Genomic DNA, 23465 nt, shown 5'->3' with positions numbered 1-23465 from the left:
ATTCAAAACTCACTTTAACAAAAAGGTGCTGGACACACCAGCTTCTATACACACACCTGACCTATACTTAGGTCACATCACACTCCATCTGTTATGTACGTACTGTAGTAATGTTTGGTTATGCCACACATTAATGAAGTGCAGTGTAGGACTTGAGCACTTCAGGACCACGACCAACAAAAACTAATTTAAACCTCAGCTAGCTAGCGCGGCTAGCTAGGCGTCATGTTATCTATTGGAACGCCCGACACAACACATAATCACTGTGAAACCAACACATTACCAGAACAGAAAGGCCTCTACACAAACAAACTAACATTAATTTAACTTACTGAATCCAAACAACTGGCAGACGGCTCCACTGCAGCGGTGTAACTGAGCCTCCGGGCCTTCTCCACAGAGCCCGTTAGTGATTGGGTGACAAACCTGTCAATCACACTGACCACGCCCACCGATTTACCGTACCTGACCACAGACCTAAGTTTGAAGGCGCAATATCTTTTTATTCATACAGTTATTTTCAGATAAACCACCAGCATAATGTGATAAGAGGCAGGTATTACACCACATTGACCGGTGGGATTGTTTTTTTTGTGGTGTGGGGAGTTTTTGGAGCCCCTACCGGCCATCAACGGTACATTTTAAGCCACTTCCGCATTGTCCTGGTTTCTCAGCCTTGATGGTTCCCACTTGGTGACACTGCAGACTGTAACCGTGCTAAACACTGTAATAATCTGAGAAACTGTTCTAACTACAAACAGATGGAGCCTGAAGCTGCTGCACACTGGGTGGTAGCTGGAAATTGCATTAATAAATACATTTTGCACAGGAAAACCTGAACCAGATGAGATTCTCTGTGTTGTTTTGCTGCAATACAGAAAGATAATCACAGATAATACAAAGTGCTCTCTGCTCCAGTACTATAATGACCTGTTTGGGGAAAGTTAACATTGAGCTGCATGCCCAAACATTTGAGCTTCATTGGAAGGAGAAGGAGGTGGGCATGTGTGAGCTGCAGGAATCAATAGAGGACCACCAAGCATAGCCCAGAATAAACACTTTGCTGTGTGTGAATATAATAAACGCTGACATTACTGACCTTAACACTCCCAAGTGTTTCTGATGAGGTCATTAATTATGTCACATTTGATCTGAAGATCGTGCTTAAGGAAGATTTTGGCCGTCCGCTGGGGAACATGAATGGCAACCCGACCTGAAACATATAATGTGAGACGATGTTAACATGGTTTGTTATTCACCTGTCAAACCAGTTTAAATTTTACTTTACCACTTTAATTGGTCTGACGGCTGGATATTAATTATAATCAGAACTAGAAGTAAAGTATAAAGACTCGTAAAATGGAAACTCTCAGGAAAAAGCCCAATACTTAAAATGTTCTCCAGTGTAATTATCTAAATGACCTTCAGTACTTTCCACTGGGGTATTACTGGTGCAGGACATTTCTGCATCTCCTGCTCTCCCTCTCTGTGTTTTGTGGGCAGTTGGAGGTCAGCATTGACGCAGCACTGCTCCATAAACCACTGGAACCACTTACTGTGTGTGCGTTCTATTGTTTCATGATGTGAAATGGAGCAGCAAGTTGGACAAGCTCAGTGAGGTATGGTGGGAACCGACCTGGTAGTCCCGCGTGTGTGTGCGTGTGTGTTTGGATGATGATGTCAGATTTAAATCACTCTCTGCGTGTTGGACGGTCAGAGATTTGGCTCAGAGTTTGTGAGGTTGGAGAGCGGCGCTTCCTGTAATGGTGTGTGCTGATTAACACGAGAAAATCTTTTACACGCCTGATCACAGTGGTTAACACACAAGAGAAACTCCCTGTTTACACCAGCATCAAACAACAGCAGAACCATGGACTGAAGCCACCAGAAAATATGAGGCCAAATGAATAATCCAGGACTAAAACACCAGAGAATTGCAGAAGAAAAAGGGGTTAAAGGTGGTTAAACAGGCTAAAAACAAAGAATATACAACCAAACACTGGCTGAATTTGAGCCCAAACAAGTGTTAAACATTAGGAAATATCAAAGCAGCGATCAACCAGAGTATAAAACTGTTAATATAGCTGATCTAGATCAACTTAGAACAAATTGTTTGCAAATACAAGACTGAACCACAGCTGAGTCAAGGCTGAAACATCAGCACATACATGACTAAACCAGGCCTAAAACTCCAGGAAATATTAGAAGAGCGACAACAAGTCTTCTGTCTTGATTATACAAGATTGAACCAGATCTGACAGTCAACCAAAAATGAGGTAAAAAGCTAGCCGGGACAAGTAATACTGGATTATTGTACAAGAAAGACAAAGAATGGTCAAATAAGCCCAAAACCAACAGAGGCTACTGAGCCCAGCACCTAAATGTTGGACAATAAAGCTGAACAGGACAATACACACCACATGGAACATGACGTGTTTGGCTAAAACACACTAATGATGTAAATGTGTGATCATTAGTCCGAACCTGGACTGAAACATCGGTAAATACTGGACAAAATCAAATAAGTACTGGACCCAAATGTGGCTCAAAATACTCAGCCATATCAGACCAAACAAAGGCTATAAAGGACGGCAAATCCAGGACAACAAAGGGTTAAAAATATATGGATCAAAACGTCAGAGGCTATTTCACCAAAAGAGATAAACCATGGCTAAATAATGAGCACTAACAGCAGACTAATAAAAGGCTAAAGCATCAGGGGAGTTCAGGTAAACATGTGAACTGCTCCTTTAATGACATAAACACTCTGCTTCTGCTTTCTGTTTGTTTTTCTACAACGTATTTCTTAAAAAAATCACTTTAACTCTCAACCTGCAGCGAGGTCAGTCAGGACGAAAATATTCAGTGTGTGTGACTGTTTGCTGTGTCAGCACTCAGGAAGATGAATAGATCCACTCTATCCAGAAACAGACTTCACCTTATCCCCACTGCCAGGTGTGTTTTCAGTCCCAGCTGAAGTTAACAGGAGAGGAGAGAGCAGCGGAGGAGGATAAGGAGGTGTAGCAGCAGCAAATCCACAAAAAACATTTTCTCTTCCCTCTCATGGAAACTGCAGCTGAGAAAACACTGCTGGAAATTAGTAGGCAGGAACTACTGGAAGCACGCCTACACACACACACACACACACACACACACACACACACACACACAGCAGAAGGGTGGCTGTTTCATGCTGCTGTTTAAGGTCTAAAGGTTCAACTCTTCTTCTCATCTGGACGATATTTGGCTCATTGTAGCCGTTAGTTATTGTTTTTTTTTGTTTGCGAACATACCCTAACTTTTGGATGGAGGTAACGGTAACAGGGCGGCATGTTCTTTAACAGACGTGCCCATAAAAACTCAACAAAATGAAGTGTTCTGTGTGTAAACTATTAGTTTCTTAGTCATATTTGCAAATTGCATTGTTGTATTTTTCTTTGCAGTTCGAATGTATACATCAACCTGACTTATTTTTACCCTGTGTGTCCACTGTAAGGGACACATAGGGCTTGGCAAGCTAAGCAAGGCAAGATGGCTGCAGTGCACGCTGCTAAAACATCAAACAACATTAAAATGATCAAATTATCAAAAATAAATAAATATAATGTGATGTCATGGATGTCTGCTTATTGTTGTCGATGCTCTGCAGCAACTGTCTGTACACTGGGCCTGAAAAGGAAGTGGGATGGCTCTCCTACAGAAATTAACTGGACTTTGGCTACAGATTGCTCCTTTAATTCTCTATGGCCAGCCTTGAGATTATAATGTGCACAAAAAAAGAGGAAAAAACACACACTTGACAGAGATGTCCATGTTGTCTAAATTCATATTTAATGGTTCAAACTGCTGTGAAAAGAAAAGTCCAGAGTTCAAAACATGGGAGAGTTAGTGTACAGTCATGTAGTGCTGAGTGTTAGTGTGCTTACATGAAGAGATACTGTGTGATAATGAATCTGTTCAGCAGAAGCTGTGTTCAGACAGCAGGTACACTGAAATAAAACAACAGCACATACATGTCAGCATGTAAAGAATAGGATAACTGAAGGCTTCACTTTCCTGCTCAAAACATCTCTTTACATTAAACATACACTGGTAAAATGTGACGACCAGCTTGCTGCAGCAAAATGAGATCTTTTTTAATGTTTTCATTTTCTGTGGGATGCAGGAGGAATGTTACATTAATAATTCTTCTGTTGCACAAATACTGGGTGTCAGAATCCATTATAATGACTGCATACACAGTATGCTTTGTTCTGTGACTCTTTGTGGTTATTTTACCTCATTGTAGTTGTTAAACCAAGTGAGTGCAGCTACATTTGTTACTGAAATTGTTCAATAAAGGACAAAATTGTTTCCAAAAAAATGGATGTAAAATTTCAAGAAATAAAACCCGATTTATCACAACTCGTCAAATGTTTGTGTCAGTGCTGCCTGCAGATCACCAACATCATGATTTTCTCTTTTTTGCTATAATGTAATGTAGGTCTCATCAAATCAAATCCCCAAAATCTACACTCTTGGACATTTTTAAATATTTTCCTAACAAACTTCCTGCTGTGAGATGTGCTTGATTTACATTTTACAGCCTGCTTTTTAAAAACAGGGCTGTATCTGATCTGTACGCTGATACCGAAACATCTGCAGTGTTAAGCCGCAGTATAACATTTGCCTTTGTTTTAACAACAATTGTCGAACAAATCGAATCTGTGACAGACTCTGAAAAAGGAAGTACATGCTTGACTTTGTGTGTTGTGCATGTTTAATGGAATGAAATGGGGATTGTAGAAATGATTAAACTGTACTGTTTTCAACATTACAGCAAGAATGCAGCACAAAAAACAGCAGCGTGCATGTGTGACATTATAAAAAACATGCCGCATGACATCATAAACTAATCTTTGGTTATTCTGTGTCTTTAAATGATGAATTGCTGACAGGTAAAAAGTTTTTAAAAAATGCTGTTGTACTCGATCATCTATAAAGTCAATAGCTTTCAGTTCCAACTCACACAGAACCAGATACTGAAAAAGTGAAACTGAAAAGATGAGACCACATCAGCACAGGGAGAACCACACATAAAGGACACATCTTTCGTTGTGTCTCTATGCAGTCGTATCTCTGGGTTGTCTCTTTGTTGTGTTGTAGTCAATTTGTGTGTCTTTGTAGACGAATGGGTGCTGCCCAAAGAGATGTTACGTCATACAGGGGTTCTGATCCAGGGGCTAAAGACCCCTGACACTAATGGCCCCTGGATGTGTGCAGGGTTCTTCTTACTGCTGTCTGAACAAAGTCTGAACAGTCTTCTTTCATTCTCTGCAGAGTTCAGTACAGTTCAGCTCATAGCTACTGATCTACTATAGTCCGAAAGTCCAAGTCCAAATGGCTTTTGTGTCATAATACGTCCTCCATCCTGTTGCCATGGCAACACGGCCAACATCCTGGGTTATTAAAAAAAAAGGAACCACTAAGAGAAGCTGTGGAAAAGCTACTACAGCTTTAAAACTCCACCTCCTCTCCTGTCTTAATGAGTGCTTTAGGTGTACACATACACACACACACACGCTCACGTGCCCACACACACACACACACACACACACGATCACACACCCAAACACACACTAACAAACAAAAACACTAAATTATGTTTGTGCAAAGAAAATAAATGACAAATATCTGACAATGATAGATGAAGAGATAACCTACATTCAGCTAAAACAGCCTCTAATAGTGCAATATCTACACACACAGCTCACACACAGTCCACAAACACACACACACAATCAGATGTCAATCAGTGGCGACTCAGTGGTGGACCGCTGCTCAGCCTCTGCGCTGGGTCGAATCCCATTTCTGCACAGAGACATACGGAAAGTGAATCTGTCAGCAGATATTACTCAATAATAATATATGTAACATATACATGAAGCAGTACAACCACTCACAGCTCACAACCAGGTCAACTCAAGTGTGATGCACTGCATGTGCATCATCTGACGCCTACCTTGACCTTCCTTCGCATTTTGTCCTTCCATTTCTGAGCGATCGAGCTGTCAATCAGGAGCAACCTGCAAACACAAAACACAGTCACACAACGCAGCAGCCTTATTCAATGCGAAGCATCCAATCCCGTTGCTTGTACCTGGATGTCTCATCGTGCTCATAGCCCATGATGAGGTACTCCTCCCCAGGAGTCAGAGGAGGACACAGACAGGAGGACGAGTAGTAGAGTGTCACAGTCTCCTTGGGAATGTTGACCAGAGAGGACTTGAACACCTCCTTCACGTCCACCACCGCCGTGGGCTCCAGACCACGATTCCTTACCTCCCGCACCCGCGCCCTGATCACTGAGGGAGGGAGAGAGTCATCATTGGACACACTGCTATGTGAAAGTCCTGTTTCTATAATGGCTTGGAGCAAAGTCAAACATTCATACTGAATTATAAAAGTGAAACACCTAAATATCACTCAATAGGCAATTCTGTGTAGCCACTGTATTCATCCACTTCCAGGTTTATTTTCGGTGTACCTCAAGGCTCAGTCCTCGGTCCCTTAGTGTTCTTTATTTACCTTGAAATCAAATCCTCCAAAATCCGCCAGTTTTAAAGCTGCTGAAACTGAACAGGATCACATTGGAACCACTAAACAGCAATCATTTTTCTTCCTGCAGCACAGCTTAGAGAGCGACAGTGGAGCAGATGGTGTGCACAACCTCGCTGACTAGTGAGGGAACCCCAAGGAACCCCAACCCTAACCCTAATTCTCGAACCTCCGACAGGGTATTTTCTTACAAACCAAAAATGCTTCAAAAGGTCTGTTAGTAGTTGGTTCCTGGTTGAGGCTGTAGAGCAGAGAGGAGTCTGTAACTTGTGCCATTAAAACATAATAATGACTTTGATGGAGCTCCATTTCAGATGGTTAAAGCTGGATCCATACTCCGCGAGACAAAGAGCGGAGAACGCGCTCCACGGGTGGTAAGAGATACAAAAAAATGTCTTTTCCGCACTGAGGTACCATACTCCGCGAGACGCGTGTGTGCAGAACTCCTCATACGGCCCGCCCACTAAACTATAAGGAAAGACTTTACTGAGTTTTTTAACACACCACAAGGACTTGTGCCATGGCAAGAGGGCATCATACAGAGAGGGTGCCTGCAACAGCGTGAGATGTCCGGCGATGAGCTGTGAAAATGCGACATTAAAAGTAACAATAGCAAAGATTCAGTGTTTGTGCCTTTATGACCACATTTGCACATCTACTGTGTTCCAATGTGCCTGCGATACTTCAAACTGTCCGGTGATGAGCTGTGAAGATGCGACATTAAAAGTAACAATAGCAAAGATATACAGACATTGTTAACGAGCCTGTTATGCCCGGGTATGTAGGAGTATATAGAATGGTAATAACAGTCACCATCTGGTATGTGTGAACGGCTGTCTGGAGTTATTGGTGACAAATCACCCTGACTTGCCTCTTTCTTTATTTTATTGCTCATCATGCCAAACCGGTATGGTCTTATCTAAATCTGTTGAATCAGTGCTGTTTATACACCTACCTATATACCTGGAGAGGCTCTTGCGCTTCTCCACTTTCATCACGCCCACAATAAATTCCGACCAATCACAGCATGGTTGCCGCACAGCCTTGAAAGACAAAGTTCGGCCCGGACCCTGTGCACAGGAGTGCGGATCAGCGGGCGGTCAGAGACAAAAAATGACGTCATTTTGTGGGCGTAACGTCTGCAGGGGGGAAAAATGTCTTTGTCTCGCGGAGTATGGATCCAGCTTAACCCTGGGGACAGTTTGTTTGACTGCTGTCCTTGGTGCTGAACAGGCAGCTCCTTCTACAGGGCATTTAATGATGAAAAGGCCACGTGACACCAGAAGAATGTCTCCAACAAATCTGTGCTAATTTTACACAGCCAGTTCAATTTCCTTCGACCTCTGCATCTAAACCGAGCTCCAGAGTCTGAGCTCTTTTTTGATGATGGCTGGAAACATCTGAAATCTTCCCCACATGGAATCAGTGGCCAAAAGCAACAGTGAGGTCCTCATGGAAATCTCTGCTGGGTTGGCCTAATCATGCCTGTGTGCTGCAGTCATCTGGAAAAGACTTTCTGGTCTCAACAAGATTTTGTCTCTAATTTAATTTAGCTAATAGCCTCTGCACAGAAAGTCTCTCCTTTACACGTGAATACGAAAACAGGCCAGAGGGAAAAACAGTCTTTGCTAGGGAGGTTTTTAACAACCCAATCAACAAGGTATAATCTGATTCATACACAACATTCTAAAAAAAAAAAACAGAACCCCTGTTGGCATCAGCACATGTGTATTCATAAATACACCAGCTTAGTCTTATTAGGAGTAAAGTACACATGACTCACCATAGTTGTAGTTGTTCCTCAGGTAGGTTTTCAATCCCATCTTCACTGCCTTACATCTGCAGCGGTCTACTGACAAACGGAGTGGGTGTCATTATTATTTGGACAGAAAACAACCAGTGCAGGCTCCACTTCTTTAAAAGCCCAGGTGGTGTCAGTCAAGTCAGTTTAATTACCTCGAAAGATATGGTGAAATTGGTTTGAGTTCCTAAGTCCAATATACACTGAGCAAAAACCCACTCCTACCCACTAAAATCCATATGTAGACACTAATTTCAGTGTAAAAGGGCATCCGACACATCAGCGTCCACTTACAGGTCTGTTTCGTCTTTTGGATAATGATGTTTAAATAATATTTATGTAATTTGTGAGCGATCTTTTCCAGTAGAAAACTAACTTTCAGTAGAAAAACTAAACTGGGAAAGGTTACCTCCGTTTGGCCCTCTGCAGTGGAGGTTGAGGAAGTCCGGACTGGACTCTGTCAGTGGATCAAACCCAGAAAGCATCAGCATTTTGGTCATTAAAGTGGATTTTAGACTGTGATCTAAATTTCTCAGAGGGATGAAAAGGTCAGAGATCAGACTCACCTGGGTTACATCTGGGTGGGTCCTGGTAGTATGGATCTAGAGAGAGAGAGAGAGAGAGAGAGAGAGAGAGACAGATGCATTAGAGCAGCTTTTGGAATTTTTCAAAGTTTTTCCGTCCTCAGCTACATGTATGAGCTTTGTTTCAGGACCAAAAAATATGAGACTAAGAGTCCGAGACAGACATCTGCCTGATGCTTTTAGGCATGTATAAAAGTAGCCAGCTGAGGTGGTTTGGGTGTCTGGTCAGGACGCCACCCTTTAGAGGTTTTCTGGGTACATCCAGCTGGAAGGAGATGCACAACACTGGATTAGACGCGGTCAGGAAAAGCTCTGGAGATCTTCAAAAGGGTAGATTTGTCCTGAGAGGAACGGCTGTTGACATGTAACAGGTTTTAGAGCTTTTTGAAATGAGGTAAATGAGTAGACAATCAGAGGAACAGCAAGCTGTTCATTTTTAAGGGATGCCTGTGTTTACTCATAAATTTTTGTCCCTCTTGTCTTCTCAGGTGTCCAATGTTTTGAAACTGTGTTGAAGGAGATAATACCTGCTAATAATCATTATACTGGTGTCTCAGTTCACATCCTTTTTGGGCTGCTTTTGAAGGCTAAATGTGATGTAGCAAGGCTGTGACATCTGGAGGGACCCTGTGTGATCCCATGAGTCCCATGATACTACCATGCCCCCACTGATGGATACGAGTTTTTGTCCTCTAGGAAGACACAGCTGCCAATTTATAGCTTGGAGAAGTAGAGTTTAACATGTGAGCACTGACTGCAGCTGCCTGCGTTAAAAGGCAAAAGGAGCACAATGTCAGGACCATAGGCTGTATATAAACTATGCGCAAATGTGCCATTGAAACTCAGCCTTGTTATGTTAGCGTGCTAATAGCATTCAGAATTGAAGTCTACCGAACTATCACTAAGTAAGGCTGGTAAACCTTAGTCTGTCTTTGAGCTGAAGTTGAATTCTCTGGAATCACAACTTTAGCTCACTTTTGATTCGATGGATTTCCATAGTAACCTGAGTGAACCTGAGGTGTCAATGGACAGGATCTAGCTGAGACAAAACAGACGCTGCTTTGTCTCATAACTGCATGCACATAACTGACCTCCAATTAACATAAGTAATACATGATGTGCACAGATGTCATTTTTAAGCAGCTCAACAGGACACAAACTCCAGAAGAGCAACATTCAGACCTGCAGAGTCCAGCACAAAATGAGCGGAACAACTTAAATGGTCCACCCTGACTGAACCTCAGCAAATCAACAAATCACACCGAGGGAAAATCCCAAAGCCCCGCTGAGCCCAAGCTGAGCCAGGGCAGCTCAGAGATACGTGGGCGTATCGTTATGGAGGTCAGGGGGACTGAGATGAGGGTTTTTTTTCAGGACTCTCTGGTTCTGGGTTTGTTTAAAGAAGCAGAGGACAGTGAGGGTTTTATTGAGTGTAAAATGAGTGGGCTGCCTGTATCAAGGAGCTCTTTGAGAAAGTCAGTGGGAGTAAAGTTGGAGGGGAAATGACTCATGCTATCTGTTCAAGAGGGAGCAGAAACAAACTGCAGTGGGAATGTGATAGAAAACTAGAGATAGGACTAGGACTGAGCAGGGTAAACAGTCCGTTTGTTTTCAGTTAGGACTCGTTGGTATTATGAGAACAACTTCAACTTTTGTGTGGACTCTGGGAGAGCTACAGTTGTGTTTAAATTATCAAAAATACCTGGTCCCTCTGCCTTGACGATGGCCTCTGGAGAGATGCAGACTCCGCGGTCGTACAGCGGCAGCTCGCTGCAGGCCAGGCTGTCGGGCCAGCTGTGGTTGTAGCGCTTCATCACCGGCTCGCAGCCGGACTTGGCCCGCTCACACACCCCTTTGCAGGGTTTGATGGGCTCATGCTGGAAGTCGATGGTGCAGATGGGAGCGTACATGGCACACAGGAAGAAGAGCAAATCCGGACTGCAGCCAGTACCTGAACAGGCAGGAAAACATGTAAGGCTGATTGCAAAGTGAAGAAAGAGTGTTGTTACACTTCGTAGCTACGTTTTAGGAATCGGGGTTAATAAAAGCAACCAGAATAGCATCATGTGTGATTACAGTTCCTTACCACGTGAGGCCAATTTTTGCTTCCATGACAAATTACATTAAGAGCTAAAATTGCACAGAATTATGGGTGTGACAGGTGGATGCTGTTGCAGGTTACTGCCTAATGAAGTGTTACCCCTCCACCTCGGCTTCAGACACACAGCAACAGTGAATGCTTGAAAGCAACCATGAACTCAAACTCATAAAATGGACAAATAGTTTTTTGGCATGAATGCAATTCTACACTCTGGTGGGGTAGAAGTATAAAGTGGCATTAAAATGAAATACTCAAGTTCCTAAAACTTGTAGTGAATGAATTTATATCATTTATACCAAAAAGAGATTCAGACTCAGTTCATGTGAACTCCTGTCGTCTCATGGTGTATTCTGGGACCTCTGGCTGACCAGACACTAAACTTACAGTGACCGCCAATGTGCTGCACAAGACCAGAGAGAGTTCAGCAGTGGGCAGGGGACGGATCAGCATTTTTATGGTGGAGTGGGACTGAGGTTTGGCTGTATCGCCTCACAATGAAGTCACAGAAATATTCTGAACTTGTGACCTGAAACTGCTTCCTGGTTTTTGGCCTGCTGGTCTTTCATTAAGACATTTTTCTGGTTAGTGCCTTTCCACTTTCTCTCCACAGCTCTAACCTCAGCTCGGCTCCAACTTCAGCCAGTTCCTGAATGTACTCATTGTAGATAGACCACTGGAAGTCATGAAGCATCGTCCATCTTTATTTACAGTCTGCTTTATCAGCAGGTGGCTAATATAAATGTCAAACTATGAATTATGATGGTGCTAAATGACAAAAAGGTCAATAGGTCAACTGCATGATTAAAATTTAGCCTGTGAGCCACAAATGCAACCTGACGAGGTCACTGAACACAAAGTATGATTCACATCCACTGGGGACGGTTAGCGATTGTACAAAAATTCATGACAATCTACCCATTATACATTGGACCACCCAAATGATTCGTCTTCCTGATGCAGCGATCGAGTACCGAAAACCTCCACAATAAATCTGAAAGCAGCAGCTAGCTCGTCCACAGTGAAGAGTGCTGACCCCTTGCTCTGAATGTCCACATTTTATGGCTCCTCTGGGCTAAATCTGCTCACAGTACAGCTCATTTTAAGCAAAGAAAGTCTGCAATATTTACCTTCTTGTGGGAAAAGAGTCAAGATAATATTGTGCACTGCAGACTGTATGTACATAGCGTGCAGGATTTCACCATTTCTATCAGCCCTGAAAGCAGCAGTCGTGCTGCCCCACAAAACAAAATCTCATCGGACTCACATTCCTGACACTGTACGACAAAGTCAGGGAAACTATTCAGCAGCTAACGGGGAGGCTGGAGGAAGAGGAGGAAGAAATGCATTATAAGAGATGACGGCATAAAGGAGTGTGAAAGTATTTTATTGACACAGAGAGTCTGCTGTTATCTCTGCTCGGAGTTTAAGGTTGACCTAACATGATACCTGGGATTTTGATGTTTTTTCCCTGTGCTGTGTAAGAACATGGACTCCTCTGATCATTTTCCAGATGCAGTATAATCTTATCAGTTTCATGCTCAGGTTGCAGTACGAAGAAGCTTCTGAGGATCATCAGTGCCAGTAAATGAAATACAGCAGGAAATGTCTCTCCACTGAGCTCCTGAATCAGGGTGTGCAGTTAAACCATCAGTGGGGCTGTAACTCTTTTGGAATATGGCTGCTCCATCACTCACTGTTTCTAGCTGAGCCAGTTTTTTTCTCCACTTTTTGGAAAAAAACATAATCAGAATGATGGTTTCCACAAAAATGTTTCCATAATCTCTTAAGTGGAATGATGGTTTAAGAGTTAGGAGCAGATCCAACTCTGCAAATGGACTCCTTCTGCAGAAAGTTAACAGAAGAAGAAGAAGAAGAAGAAGAAGAAGAAGAAGCCACAGTAACTATCATTACAGACAAATAAATACTCTTTTGTCTGGAGGTTTTATCAACACTTAACATTAGAAAACATCTAAATACAAAGAGTTTACATCCTTTTTCCTCACAATAAACTCCTGTTTGTGCTGCCAACTAGTGGTGTGGGGGCATCCCTGACATTTCCTCATGATCATGTCTTCATGCACGTCATGACCTCAAAGTAACTCCATAATGAATCAATTTTTACCAGCTCAGAACTGATGTACAGGTATATAAATGTCCAAACATGGACAGAACTTTGCTCCAGACTGCTGATCCAGGAGTTAGGGTTAATCTGGCTACACACTAGATGATTTTACCAATTTTAAAATCTCACAATCCTCCAAATACACATTAAGACAGCAGAGGAACTCAGGCCCAAAATTGTCTGGTGTGCAGCCATCCTTAGGATTTAAAACTACACTAAAATAAAACAGATTTTAGGAAGTAAACTTGTCTTTTGCCATTTGAAGTTCATCTTCTTTAACCACAGGAGGGAGCCAGATTTGGAAACACAGACCAATCAAGTAATCAAGTTACAGACTGATGTGTCAAATGTGGCAGAATGGACTCACAGAGGGAATCAAAGGTGAAAGGTTACCGTCAATGGACCTACAGAAGTGTTTTTTAAAAGGTATCTCAGGGACACAACATTTAGAGGTCAAAGGATAATATGGCCATACATTAAGTACATCAGTTCTACCCGAAAGGTTAAAGGTTAACTTCACCCTGAGAGATATAAACACAAATGGTTAAATACCTCATCAGTTCTTCTTTTGTTTAGTCTGCACTTTAATGTGAACGACAAAGGTCAACACAGTTAACGTCCTCCCTGAAATAAACCTGATGTCCGACAAACATCTTATGAAATACTTCACAGAAACTGTAAATGGGGTCCTTAAAGGCACGCTGTGGAGCCTTCTTGTAAACAAAGTTCTGTTTACAGTCAGTGTTTGCGTCCTTGAGGTTTGGCATATTTCCCTCATTTCATTTCCTGCAGTCAGTTCTTGTCAGTTCCACATTTAACCAGCTAGGAGTCTTGTCCTCTGCCTATATGGCAACTGTCAAAGCAATGGATCATCACTAAAATAAGAAGCACTTTATTTCCAAACACAGTGCATCACTGTTCCCACTGTGTCAACAGCAACCTTCAGCAGGCTTCAATCTAAGACACTGAGAGATGGAGAAAATATTTAAAAAAAAAGGTGGAACATGCAGAGGTCAGCGCAGCAACGCTTCATACGAGTGGATACAAAAAAGGATCATCTACTGAATCCACAGGAGAGCTTTGCCCTCATGGGGATGAGATGTTTGCAAAGTAAGCATCGTTAATGGAAATAATGCGCATATGATTTTCTGACAGTACTGTGGTGACATAAAAATAATCCTTAGAATAAAAACCCTCTGTCTTACACTCAAATGTTTATATTTTCACTATGGGTGTCAGATAATTAATGAGCTTTTAGCAGCTTTACTTAGGTTGAATTTTCATCTAAATGAAAACGTTACCAGAGGATGATGATGATGATGATGATGCTTAAGGGTATTAATGGAGCAAATTAGACCAGCCACTTTGGAGTGTAATTTCATACATTTTAAATTTAGAAATATATGATTGTGCCTTTTGTGTTCATTCATATTTTAGTGTGTATAATGTCTGAATATAATGGGAGAATGACACCTAAGAAGGGAAGCAAAGAAAACGTGCCAATGTTCTCTTTTAAGAAGTTGAAAACTATTTATTTTTTACTTAAAGGAAAACATTTATCAGATTATTCAGTCATTGAAGTTGCTTTTATTGGAGTCACTTTTAGCCCTAATTCGCTCTTTAAAAGTAAAGTATTTGACACTCACTGAGTTTTAAAGGAACTCGTAAAATCAACCATCAAAGGTGGATTTAAGAAGTTTATTCGAGACTCACCCAGCAGCCCTTCAAACTGCTCGATGGCCAGCACCGCGTTGTCCTGCGTGCTGTGGTGGAGATGGTTCGGCATCTTGGTCATGTTCCACGGCATGGACCGGCACAGCGGGATCCGCACCGGCTCGCAGGACGCCGCCCGGACCGCAGCCGGCCACAGCGCGCAGGTCACGGCCAGCACAGACACAGAAAGTCCCAGGGAGAGCATGTCGAGTCGGTTCACGGAGGACGCACAGCGACGGAGTCGGTGCTCCGGCGAATGCTCGGTCACTCAGGGCGCAGAGTTAAATCCAAATTGACGTGATTTTCCTGCTGATTGGTGCTTTTCTGCGGCTGCTGTCCGATCCGCAGGCGGCAGGGGGGGAGGAGCCGCGTTCTGATTCAGACCTCTACCTCCTCCTCTTCCTCTATCCCTCCTTCTCTGCAGCTCCTCTCCTCGTCTTTTTCTTATCCTTCATACTGAAAGATAGATTCCTTTTAGATGAAAAGTCAACACAAGCAAAGCTGCTACAAGCTCAAAGATGTCTGCATCATTACACTTCCTGAAATCAGTCAGTAGTTCTCACATATTGACTTCAATTAAAGTTGATCACATTTTTAAATACTCAAGTAGTAAAAATGTTAGAAAACAACGCGTGAGTAAAAAAAATAGAATACAAAATAGTGAAGATAAACTCTGTCACCAGTAGGCTCTGAACTAGCCCCTCATGACATCATAAGGGGATAAGCCCCACCCCCCCACTGGCTCTAATGTATTTTTTTTCCTTTTAGCACTTTTGGTGCTTAGTTTTTGCCATGTGTGTGACACTAGCACAAAAAACACAGCTCTATTTCAGAAAGGGGCGTGGTCACCTGCAGCTCATTTACATTTAAAGCCACAAGACACCTGAAACAGCCAGCTGCCTTGAGGGAAAGTCTGACTGTTAAAAAGGCTCCACACTAAAAGAAAAAGCTGTAAGATACCATTCGTTTTATACATTTTAGTGACCTAAATAGCTTATAATTTGATAAAACTTGCTGAACTTAAACTGGCCTCTCCTGCAGGGCTGGTGAGCTAATGAGCTGCTGAGCAGAGCCAGAGCAGGGAGTGAAAGGAAGGTGTGGGAAAATAATAAAAACGATACAGATATGCTAATAAAATAAACATGTGCCAGTGGAAAAACCAGCCTCAGGTCACCTGCTTCCCAAAAGTCAAAAGAGGTACATGGAAATTAACACACTCTTAATAAATTCTTCTCAGTTTACATTAGTACATGTATTTTACTTCATACTTTACCATATAAAATCAAGACATAACGTTTAACATGTTCAAGATCCTTTACCTATCTGGGTAGAGAAAGATGCAGGTCCTAGCTGCCCCTGGGTTTTCAAGGATCTGATCAAGGACCAAAAAATGTGACAAAAAAAGTGTATAGTAAATTGTATGTTTAATGGGTCAGACTCTGCACAGTGTTTGCATACAGCTCAGACAAACCTTCAGTCTTATCCAAGCAGCCACTTGACAAACACTTCCAGTTCAGGAAATGACCTATAAGTGTTTCAGTGGTTTGCTGGCTGGCGTTGACCTTTGACCCCAGCAGGCTTGTTGCATTAACAGCTTTGTTATAGGTCCATTAAAGCTGAATATGACGCAGCAAACTGCAACTGTGTGTGTGTGTTGATAGCAGTAATGGTTTTCAGATGTTGGAGGAGCTTCCCTTGTTAGGGTTGAGTTACAGCCAACACACACACACAGACACAGGCCTCTCCGGGTTTTCTGACTCATGGATCAACATGCAGATAACTGAGTCAGCACTTTCCTCTCCATCCATCCCTCCTTCTTTCTTTCTGTCTTTGGTCTTTCCTTCTTTCAGTTTCTGGTTCTCATGATTTCATCTCTGTTGGTATGTTTTTTTTCTGACGTAAAAGCCTCTCGAATTTGGCAGGAAAATCTTATCAGAGGAACAAACACACACACAGTAAACACACATTCCAATGCAAGTGAAAACCCTCTAACCTCTGTATTTCTTTCTCCTCTCTGTCCTCTCCTCTTTCTGAGAAGCCTGAAACATGGCCTCTTCCTCGCTCTTTCTTTCTTCATGTATCTTTGTGAGGACAAAGTTTGAGTCTTGGCACAGTAGAGCTGTTTCAGGTTCAGGTTAGAAACAGGTTCAAGTTCCTGGGAATGCATTATGTCACCGAGTGTCCTCACAAAGATAGACATGTGTATTCATGTGTACTGGGTTGAGGCAGAAAGAAAACTGTTTCTCTATGTATGTGGAAATATTCTCGGAAACTACCAGAATCTTTTCCAACATAAACAAGACTGCAGCTGTCCACACACACACACACACACACACACACACACACACACACACACACACACACACACACACGACTGAAAGCTAAAGCAGTGATCACTAATTTTACTACAGCGCCTTAGAGTGGAGCTACAAGTGAGGTTGGTGTTTGAGGATGGATGGATACATGATGGATACTTTAAAAAACGTTGCTGCAGCGATATCACCTTTTTCCCCACAATGCAGCTTTTTTCTGGTTGTAGCAGCTAATGATGCTAATGCTAGCTAATGCCAGGACATGTATGTGAACAATAATTGTGCAGAATGTATGAGAATTACATTATGTATGTATATATATACACATATATATATATATACACACACATATATATATATATATATATATACACATATATATATATATATATATATATATATATACACATATATATATATATATATATATATATATATATATACACATATATATATATAGATATATATATATATATACACATATATATATATAGATATAGATATATATATATATACACATATATATATATACATATATATATATATATCTATATACATACATACACACACACACATATATATACATAGCTTCACTGGCTGCTACAGCCGTTTAGGTCTGAATAACAAAGATCAGAGATGTGTCTCCCTCTAGTGGAGTGCTTAGAAACAACACCCACTATCAATAGGTCCATTTTTGTTTGATCCAAAATCTAATATTCCTGTATTATTATTTATTATTTATAATAAGTAAAGTTAATGTTTTTGTAATGATATGTATTTGTGTAATGATATTTAAAAAGGACATAAAAACAAACAGGTGAAACAGCTTTTTGACTGCCTGCTGATGAATATTTTTAAGCTGAATAGTCTTATATAGTTTATGTCAGAAATATGTTCTTCGTCATTGTTGCACAACAGTGGTGAAACACAGACAGGCAGCAGGTTTCATGTTACACAGCAGCAGCAGCAGCAGCAGCTCACCTCCAGCAGAGTCGGTCCACTTTAACTCAGCTGGGAGACACAAAGGTCATAAAACTGGATCAGTTCTGGACCAGGTATATCTAGCCGTAACTGGACGTCTACTGGAGGTAGATGATGCTAATGATGATGATGAAGATGAAGAGGCGAGAAGTGTGTTTCTGTTCCGCAAACTAAACTGGATCCTCTGCCTTCTCTGGTTTCTGGTGTTTAAACTGTGGGACTCTGCCATCACAGAAGCAAGAAGCCCTTCTGAACCAAACCGGACTGAAGCTGAACACCTGAGAAAACAGGTACAGGTTGTGTTTACTGCTTTGTTACCTTAATTAAACTCAAAAACAACAGTTAAACTGTGTGTTGCACAGGTTAGAGCCTGTCAGCATCAAATGTCAAAGAGGAGCTTTCCAATACAAGACAAAAGAAAAAAAGAGTCAGTGAAATCAATAGAAGCAGTTGTCAAAAGGTGTGTGAGCCTAGACTTACATATTGCATCAGTGTCTTTATGAGTCAAAATCAAGGACAGCTGGAGACACAAGTCTGCAGAAGATTTGTAATGTATACTGGAGCCTGCAGGCTCTGAAGGTAATCACAAGAATCTCCCTTTTGATCAGGAACCTGTTAAAAAAGGAATAAAGAGATGACAGGTGGGTAGACAGTCACAGCTTAAATGTCCAAATCAGATGACATTAAAATAAGAATGATCAAAACCATATTTTAACAGTGGAAATTAATGTTTAATTGACCAAAGGGGAAGCAAAAGAGGACCCAGCATGGAGCCCTGTGGTACACCTTAGAACTGATCTGGAAAAAAGTTTGTTTAATCAATTTAAATGTATTTTTTTCAGGTTGGGTCTGATCATGCAGTCGTTGACTGAAGAGATCCAGAGTTTCTCTCGGACAAGACTGAGGAAGCAGTGCACCCGGGTGACATCACTCAGTGGCCGTCGCATCATCGAGACCTGGAAGGGTTCAACGATCACCGTGGTCGAAGACCCTGCCCCCCCAGAGAAGATGATGGGTTACGTCCCTGACACTTCTTGGGATTTGCAGATCGGCATCGTCAAGCCCTTCCTGCTGCTGGGTGAGTAACTGAATCTTCAGCAATAACTAGATCCAGGGAATCCCCCCCCTCCCACTGTCCCGTCCAGCATGTCAGCTTCAGTCCACAGTCAGAGCAACAGGTAACAGGATCTCGGCTCTGGGGGCCAACAGACGAGGGGAGATGTGACCTATCAGGACTCACTGGTTCACAGACAGAACAGGAATGACCTTGTGACCTACAGTGGATGCTGTGCGGAGCATGGCTCACTGCGGATATTTGGTTCAGCACCCTGGACAGATCCTCAGATCTAGTCTGAGTCAACTGAACTGAATACTTAATTAACTCAGTGTGTGTGTGTGTGTGTGTGTGTGTGTGTGTGTGTGTGTAGGTTCTCAAGATGCTGCACATGACTTTGGCACACTGAGAAAACACAAGGTGAGCTTCATTTTCTACTGAAATAACTGACAGGAAAATGTAATGTTTGCAGCTGCATAACCTTAAATTTAAATGGAAATTTGGAAGATTAGAGATCTGATGTCTTAAATGTGCAGCAAATAACCAAACACAACATATTTAGGCATTACATACATACTGAATAAACAGATGCCTTTAAAAAGGTTAAAACTGAGCAGAACAAAATGCAAAGATCTTACCATACTGCTGTGGACGACCCTCACTGTTCAAAGGGATGATGATGATGATGATCTGCTTCCTCAGGTGTCTCACATCCTGAATGTGGCCTTCGGTGTGGAGAACGTGTTCCCAGATCTGTTCATCTATAAAACTGTCAGTATTCTGGATCAACCCGATGCTGATCTGCTGCTTCACATTCAAGAATGCTGTGACTTCATCCAGCAGGCTAACAATGAGGTAACATCTAAATTTATTATCAATCAGGTATACAAGTTAGAGAGAAAAAAAGTCAGGAGTTTAGAGGAGAAGTGACAGAATTCTTTCCTATTTGGGGCCAAAAGTTAAGAATAAAACAAAGAAATGTCTTGCTGGATAGGTGCACATGTAGCACGCAAGCACAGAGATACTGGCTTTCCTTTTTAACTACAACTCATTGTCATCGTCCTCTTATTAAACATGACAGCAGCAGCTGCTACAAACACACACACACAGATCTTAATCGCACACAATCTTTGTCTCCTTCTTATCTAACTCAGAAACATGAACCGAAGCTCAACCGGCCTCCAAACACATGTTTACTGACCAACATCAGTTTGCAGGGGAGATGCTAATTAGCAGCTCAGTTTCAGTGCAAAGCAAAGTGATGCAAACACACACACGGAAAGAACATGAAAGCATATACAATATGTACATTAAATAATTTTACACACATAAAGAAAATGGTAGGGTTGTCATCCAATTTCCTCTTTTTCGTTAAAACATGAATATAAGCTGTAGTCGTCATCTTATTTGAACATTACAAATAAAGAAGAAAAAATTACCATGGACACCTGCGTCTGGACAAAAACGTTCCATTATGGCTACTACAGTATCAAATATATTATATAGTGTATGTATAATAGACCTGAACTGACAGATAACTGTCCTTTACTCTTTCTTATAGCTACGATAATTTTGTCCATATTATGCTTGTATTCTGTTAATGTCTGCTGATTGGTCAGTTCAGATTACAACAGATTATGACTCTGAGCTCTGCTGCTGTGCTAAATTAAAATGGGAGATGCTGTAAAGTGGTTTATGTTGATGATATCACTAACAGTCAACATTAGTGACAACAAGATCAACAAGTCAACAGATCAACATTTTTAGATTATATTATATAGATTTAAAAAGCCTTTACAAAAATCGAATCGAAAATTTTTAATTTCAATTTCATTTCATTTTAATTACAAAAACAAAGTAGTGCCACCTGCTGGAATGGAGTTATTTCATCTTCTTCAGACGTCCACGTGATGCTATGTGATGCAGCATCACTATTGATCTCCTATCAACACACAGCTGAGCTGAAATCGAACGAGCAGATCAGGTCAAACCACAAGAAACAAGCCTGTAGTCCGGAGAGATTATAGAGTACAGAGAGAGGTGTGCGGGTCTAAACCTGAGGGAAGAGAGTCCACATGTAGCACGTGTTTTGGCCTTCCCTGCTTCCTCTCCTTGTTTCCTCTCCTCCTCTTCCTCAGTTGTGAATAATAGATGATTAGTTTTGTTCATGTTTTATTAAACTGCACACAGATCAGATCTCAGTGTCATACAAGCTTTTAGCAGTGAAGCCTGCAGCTCACCTTAACATGACACCACACACACATATACACACACAAAGTCATTAGGCAGTCATTAGAGGTGTATGATTACACAAGTGTGTGTGTGTGTGTGTGTGTGTGTGTGTTCATTATTATATGTTTCTGTGTGTGTGCATGAGGTAATTCCAACCCTGATAATCAAACTGATGCTTTTACTTTGAAATACGGGGTCGGATTACACAGCAGGCCATCTGGCTGGTAATGACCCTCAGTTATTGATGCTGTCATGACAACGCAACAACCCCAACAGCGTCATGTGGCATCACAAGTCCACAAATACAACACAGATACACACTCTAATGACTTGTATGTTCTAAACGTGTTCTGCCAACAATTTTCTACATTTTTTTCTCAACATGCAGAATCATTTTGAGTGATTTGAAAGGTTATTTATAAAGCCATACCACAACTAACAATAACATAAATCTAAAATATTGATCTATTTTTGCTATTTTTTTCTACTTTCTAGGTGCTCTTGCAACCATTATTTATCCTTCACTTTTTTCACACCTACATATGGTTTGAATTGCTGCACCAACAAAGTCTGACCTTGAGTCTATAGCTTAATGTTTTTCTTGCTGCTATTTTTCAGTTAACATCTATTTAATCCTGGTTTAAACACAGATTCTGGTCAGATTTTGTATATAAACTACACAAATGTGTTAGCATTTTTCATTTCTTGTGAACGCAGCCTGAAAACTGGGGCAAGGCCTTGTGGTTTAACCCTTTCATGTGAAGGAAAATAGAGGCTGTAATGGAGACGATAATTTGGTTCTAAAGACACTAACAAACAAGCTGTCTATTTACTAAAGAGCTTGTTGTGGTGTGAAGCTGAGCACCACAGGCTAATGCCACAGCAACTCTGTTGGTGTGTAGCACCCCCTAGTGTTTAGAGATAGCATCGCTGCAAGCCAAACATTTTATTCTTTACTCTTTCCTAAAACACACATTTCAGAAAAATCACTGTACGATACTGTAAAAAACAGAGTTGATGTCATTCATTATCTTTAGTGCATTTTGGACTCATGTCTGTAGCACTATTTTTGCCACCATATCTTCAAAATGTCAAATTTTCCTGTTCCTATTTAACTCAACCCCCATGCATGTTTACCTTGCAGAAAGGTGTGGTGCTCATCCACTGCAACGCTGGTGTGTCACGTGCACCCGCTGTGGTCATTGGCTACCTGATGTCATGTGACGGCCTGTCCTTTGACGCTGCCCTCTCGTTGGTTAAATCTGCCCGGCCCACCGCTTCCCCAAACCCGGGCTTCCTGGAGCAGCTGAGGAGTTACAAAACAGCAACTATGAATGGGTCCAAACACTGAAGATGGTCCCCAGTAACAGCTTAATAAAAATGATTAAACAGAGAAGAAGGTGATCATGTGATAAGACGGGCTCATATAAAATACTACACAACACTTAAACGGATGTTTGCTGGTTTTGAGACACTGACAGGCATTTTTTTCCCCGTGTTTGTGTGTGTTCTTGGTTTTGATGCTGTTTCTCTCATAGTCATCCCTGTCTTTAGGTTTATTTCTGTCCTCACTGTTTTGGAGTGATGGGCAGCCATAAACATGAGAATAAATAAATAAAAAAACATAACATGACAGAAGCATGCATGTTCCCTGAATCTATTTGCCGTTATTTCATGCGTTACAATTTCAGCAGAATCAGCCTAAAACGGTTGTCAAAGGCATGTAAAGCAGCTGCCTTTTTTTTCAGCCAAAGCATTTCTGTAGATGCGCTGGCTCTAACATAGTCATACATCATTGCAAAGTTTTACTCATGTTTCAACATGCTGTTACTGCATTAGTATTTACACTAGCATACTGAAATGGTGCAGCAGGACACCTGAAGAAGCCAACTGTAAGACTGCTAAGTGCAACACAAAAACTGGGACAGAAATAGAAACATCCTAAAATCATAGAACATATGCCCAACT

At 41.5% G+C, this 23465-nt stretch overlaps 2 protein-coding genes across 3 annotated transcripts; one reads left to right on the top strand and one right to left on the bottom strand.

The window, feature by feature from the left end:
- Positions 1-3808: 3808 nt before the first annotated feature.
- Positions 3809-15348, bottom strand: frzb (frizzled related protein). Of its 2 annotated transcripts, none has more exons than XM_028394338.1 (8): positions 14919-15348; positions 10685-10933; positions 8965-9000; positions 8808-8855; positions 8381-8449; positions 6140-6344; positions 6002-6065; positions 3809-5850 (listed from the first exon to the last, which is right to left on the bottom strand). In XM_028394338.1, exons 1-8 carry the CDS (start codon positions 15121-15123, stop codon positions 5821-5823), a joined length of 906 nt encoding a protein of 301 aa, XP_028250139.1. In that variant the 5' UTR covers positions 15124-15348; the 3' UTR covers positions 3809-5820. The 2 variants fall into 2 exon arrangements, with proteins under 2 accessions (XP_028250139.1, XP_028250140.1); XM_028394339.1 differs by having other exon boundaries at positions 8381-8446; positions 14919-15338.
- A 3718-nt stretch (positions 15349-19066) lies between these two features.
- On the top strand, positions 19067-22848 carry dusp19a (dual specificity phosphatase 19a). Its single transcript, XM_028393441.1, has 4 exons — positions 19067-19289; positions 19639-19685; positions 19968-20120; positions 22642-22848. The coding sequence occupies exons 1-4, from the start codon at positions 19067-19069 to the stop codon at positions 22846-22848; spliced, it is 630 nt and encodes a 209-aa protein (XP_028249242.1).
- Positions 22849-23465: the final 617 nt, after the last annotated feature.

This window comes from Parambassis ranga, chromosome 21 (assembly GCF_900634625.1).
Source record: "Parambassis ranga chromosome 21, fParRan2.1, whole genome shotgun sequence".
Classification (NCBI taxonomy): Eukaryota; Metazoa; Chordata; class Actinopteri; family Ambassidae; genus Parambassis; species Parambassis ranga.
Note: the sequence above shows the minus strand (reverse complement) of the source record. Positions and strands in the feature narration are given on the sequence as shown.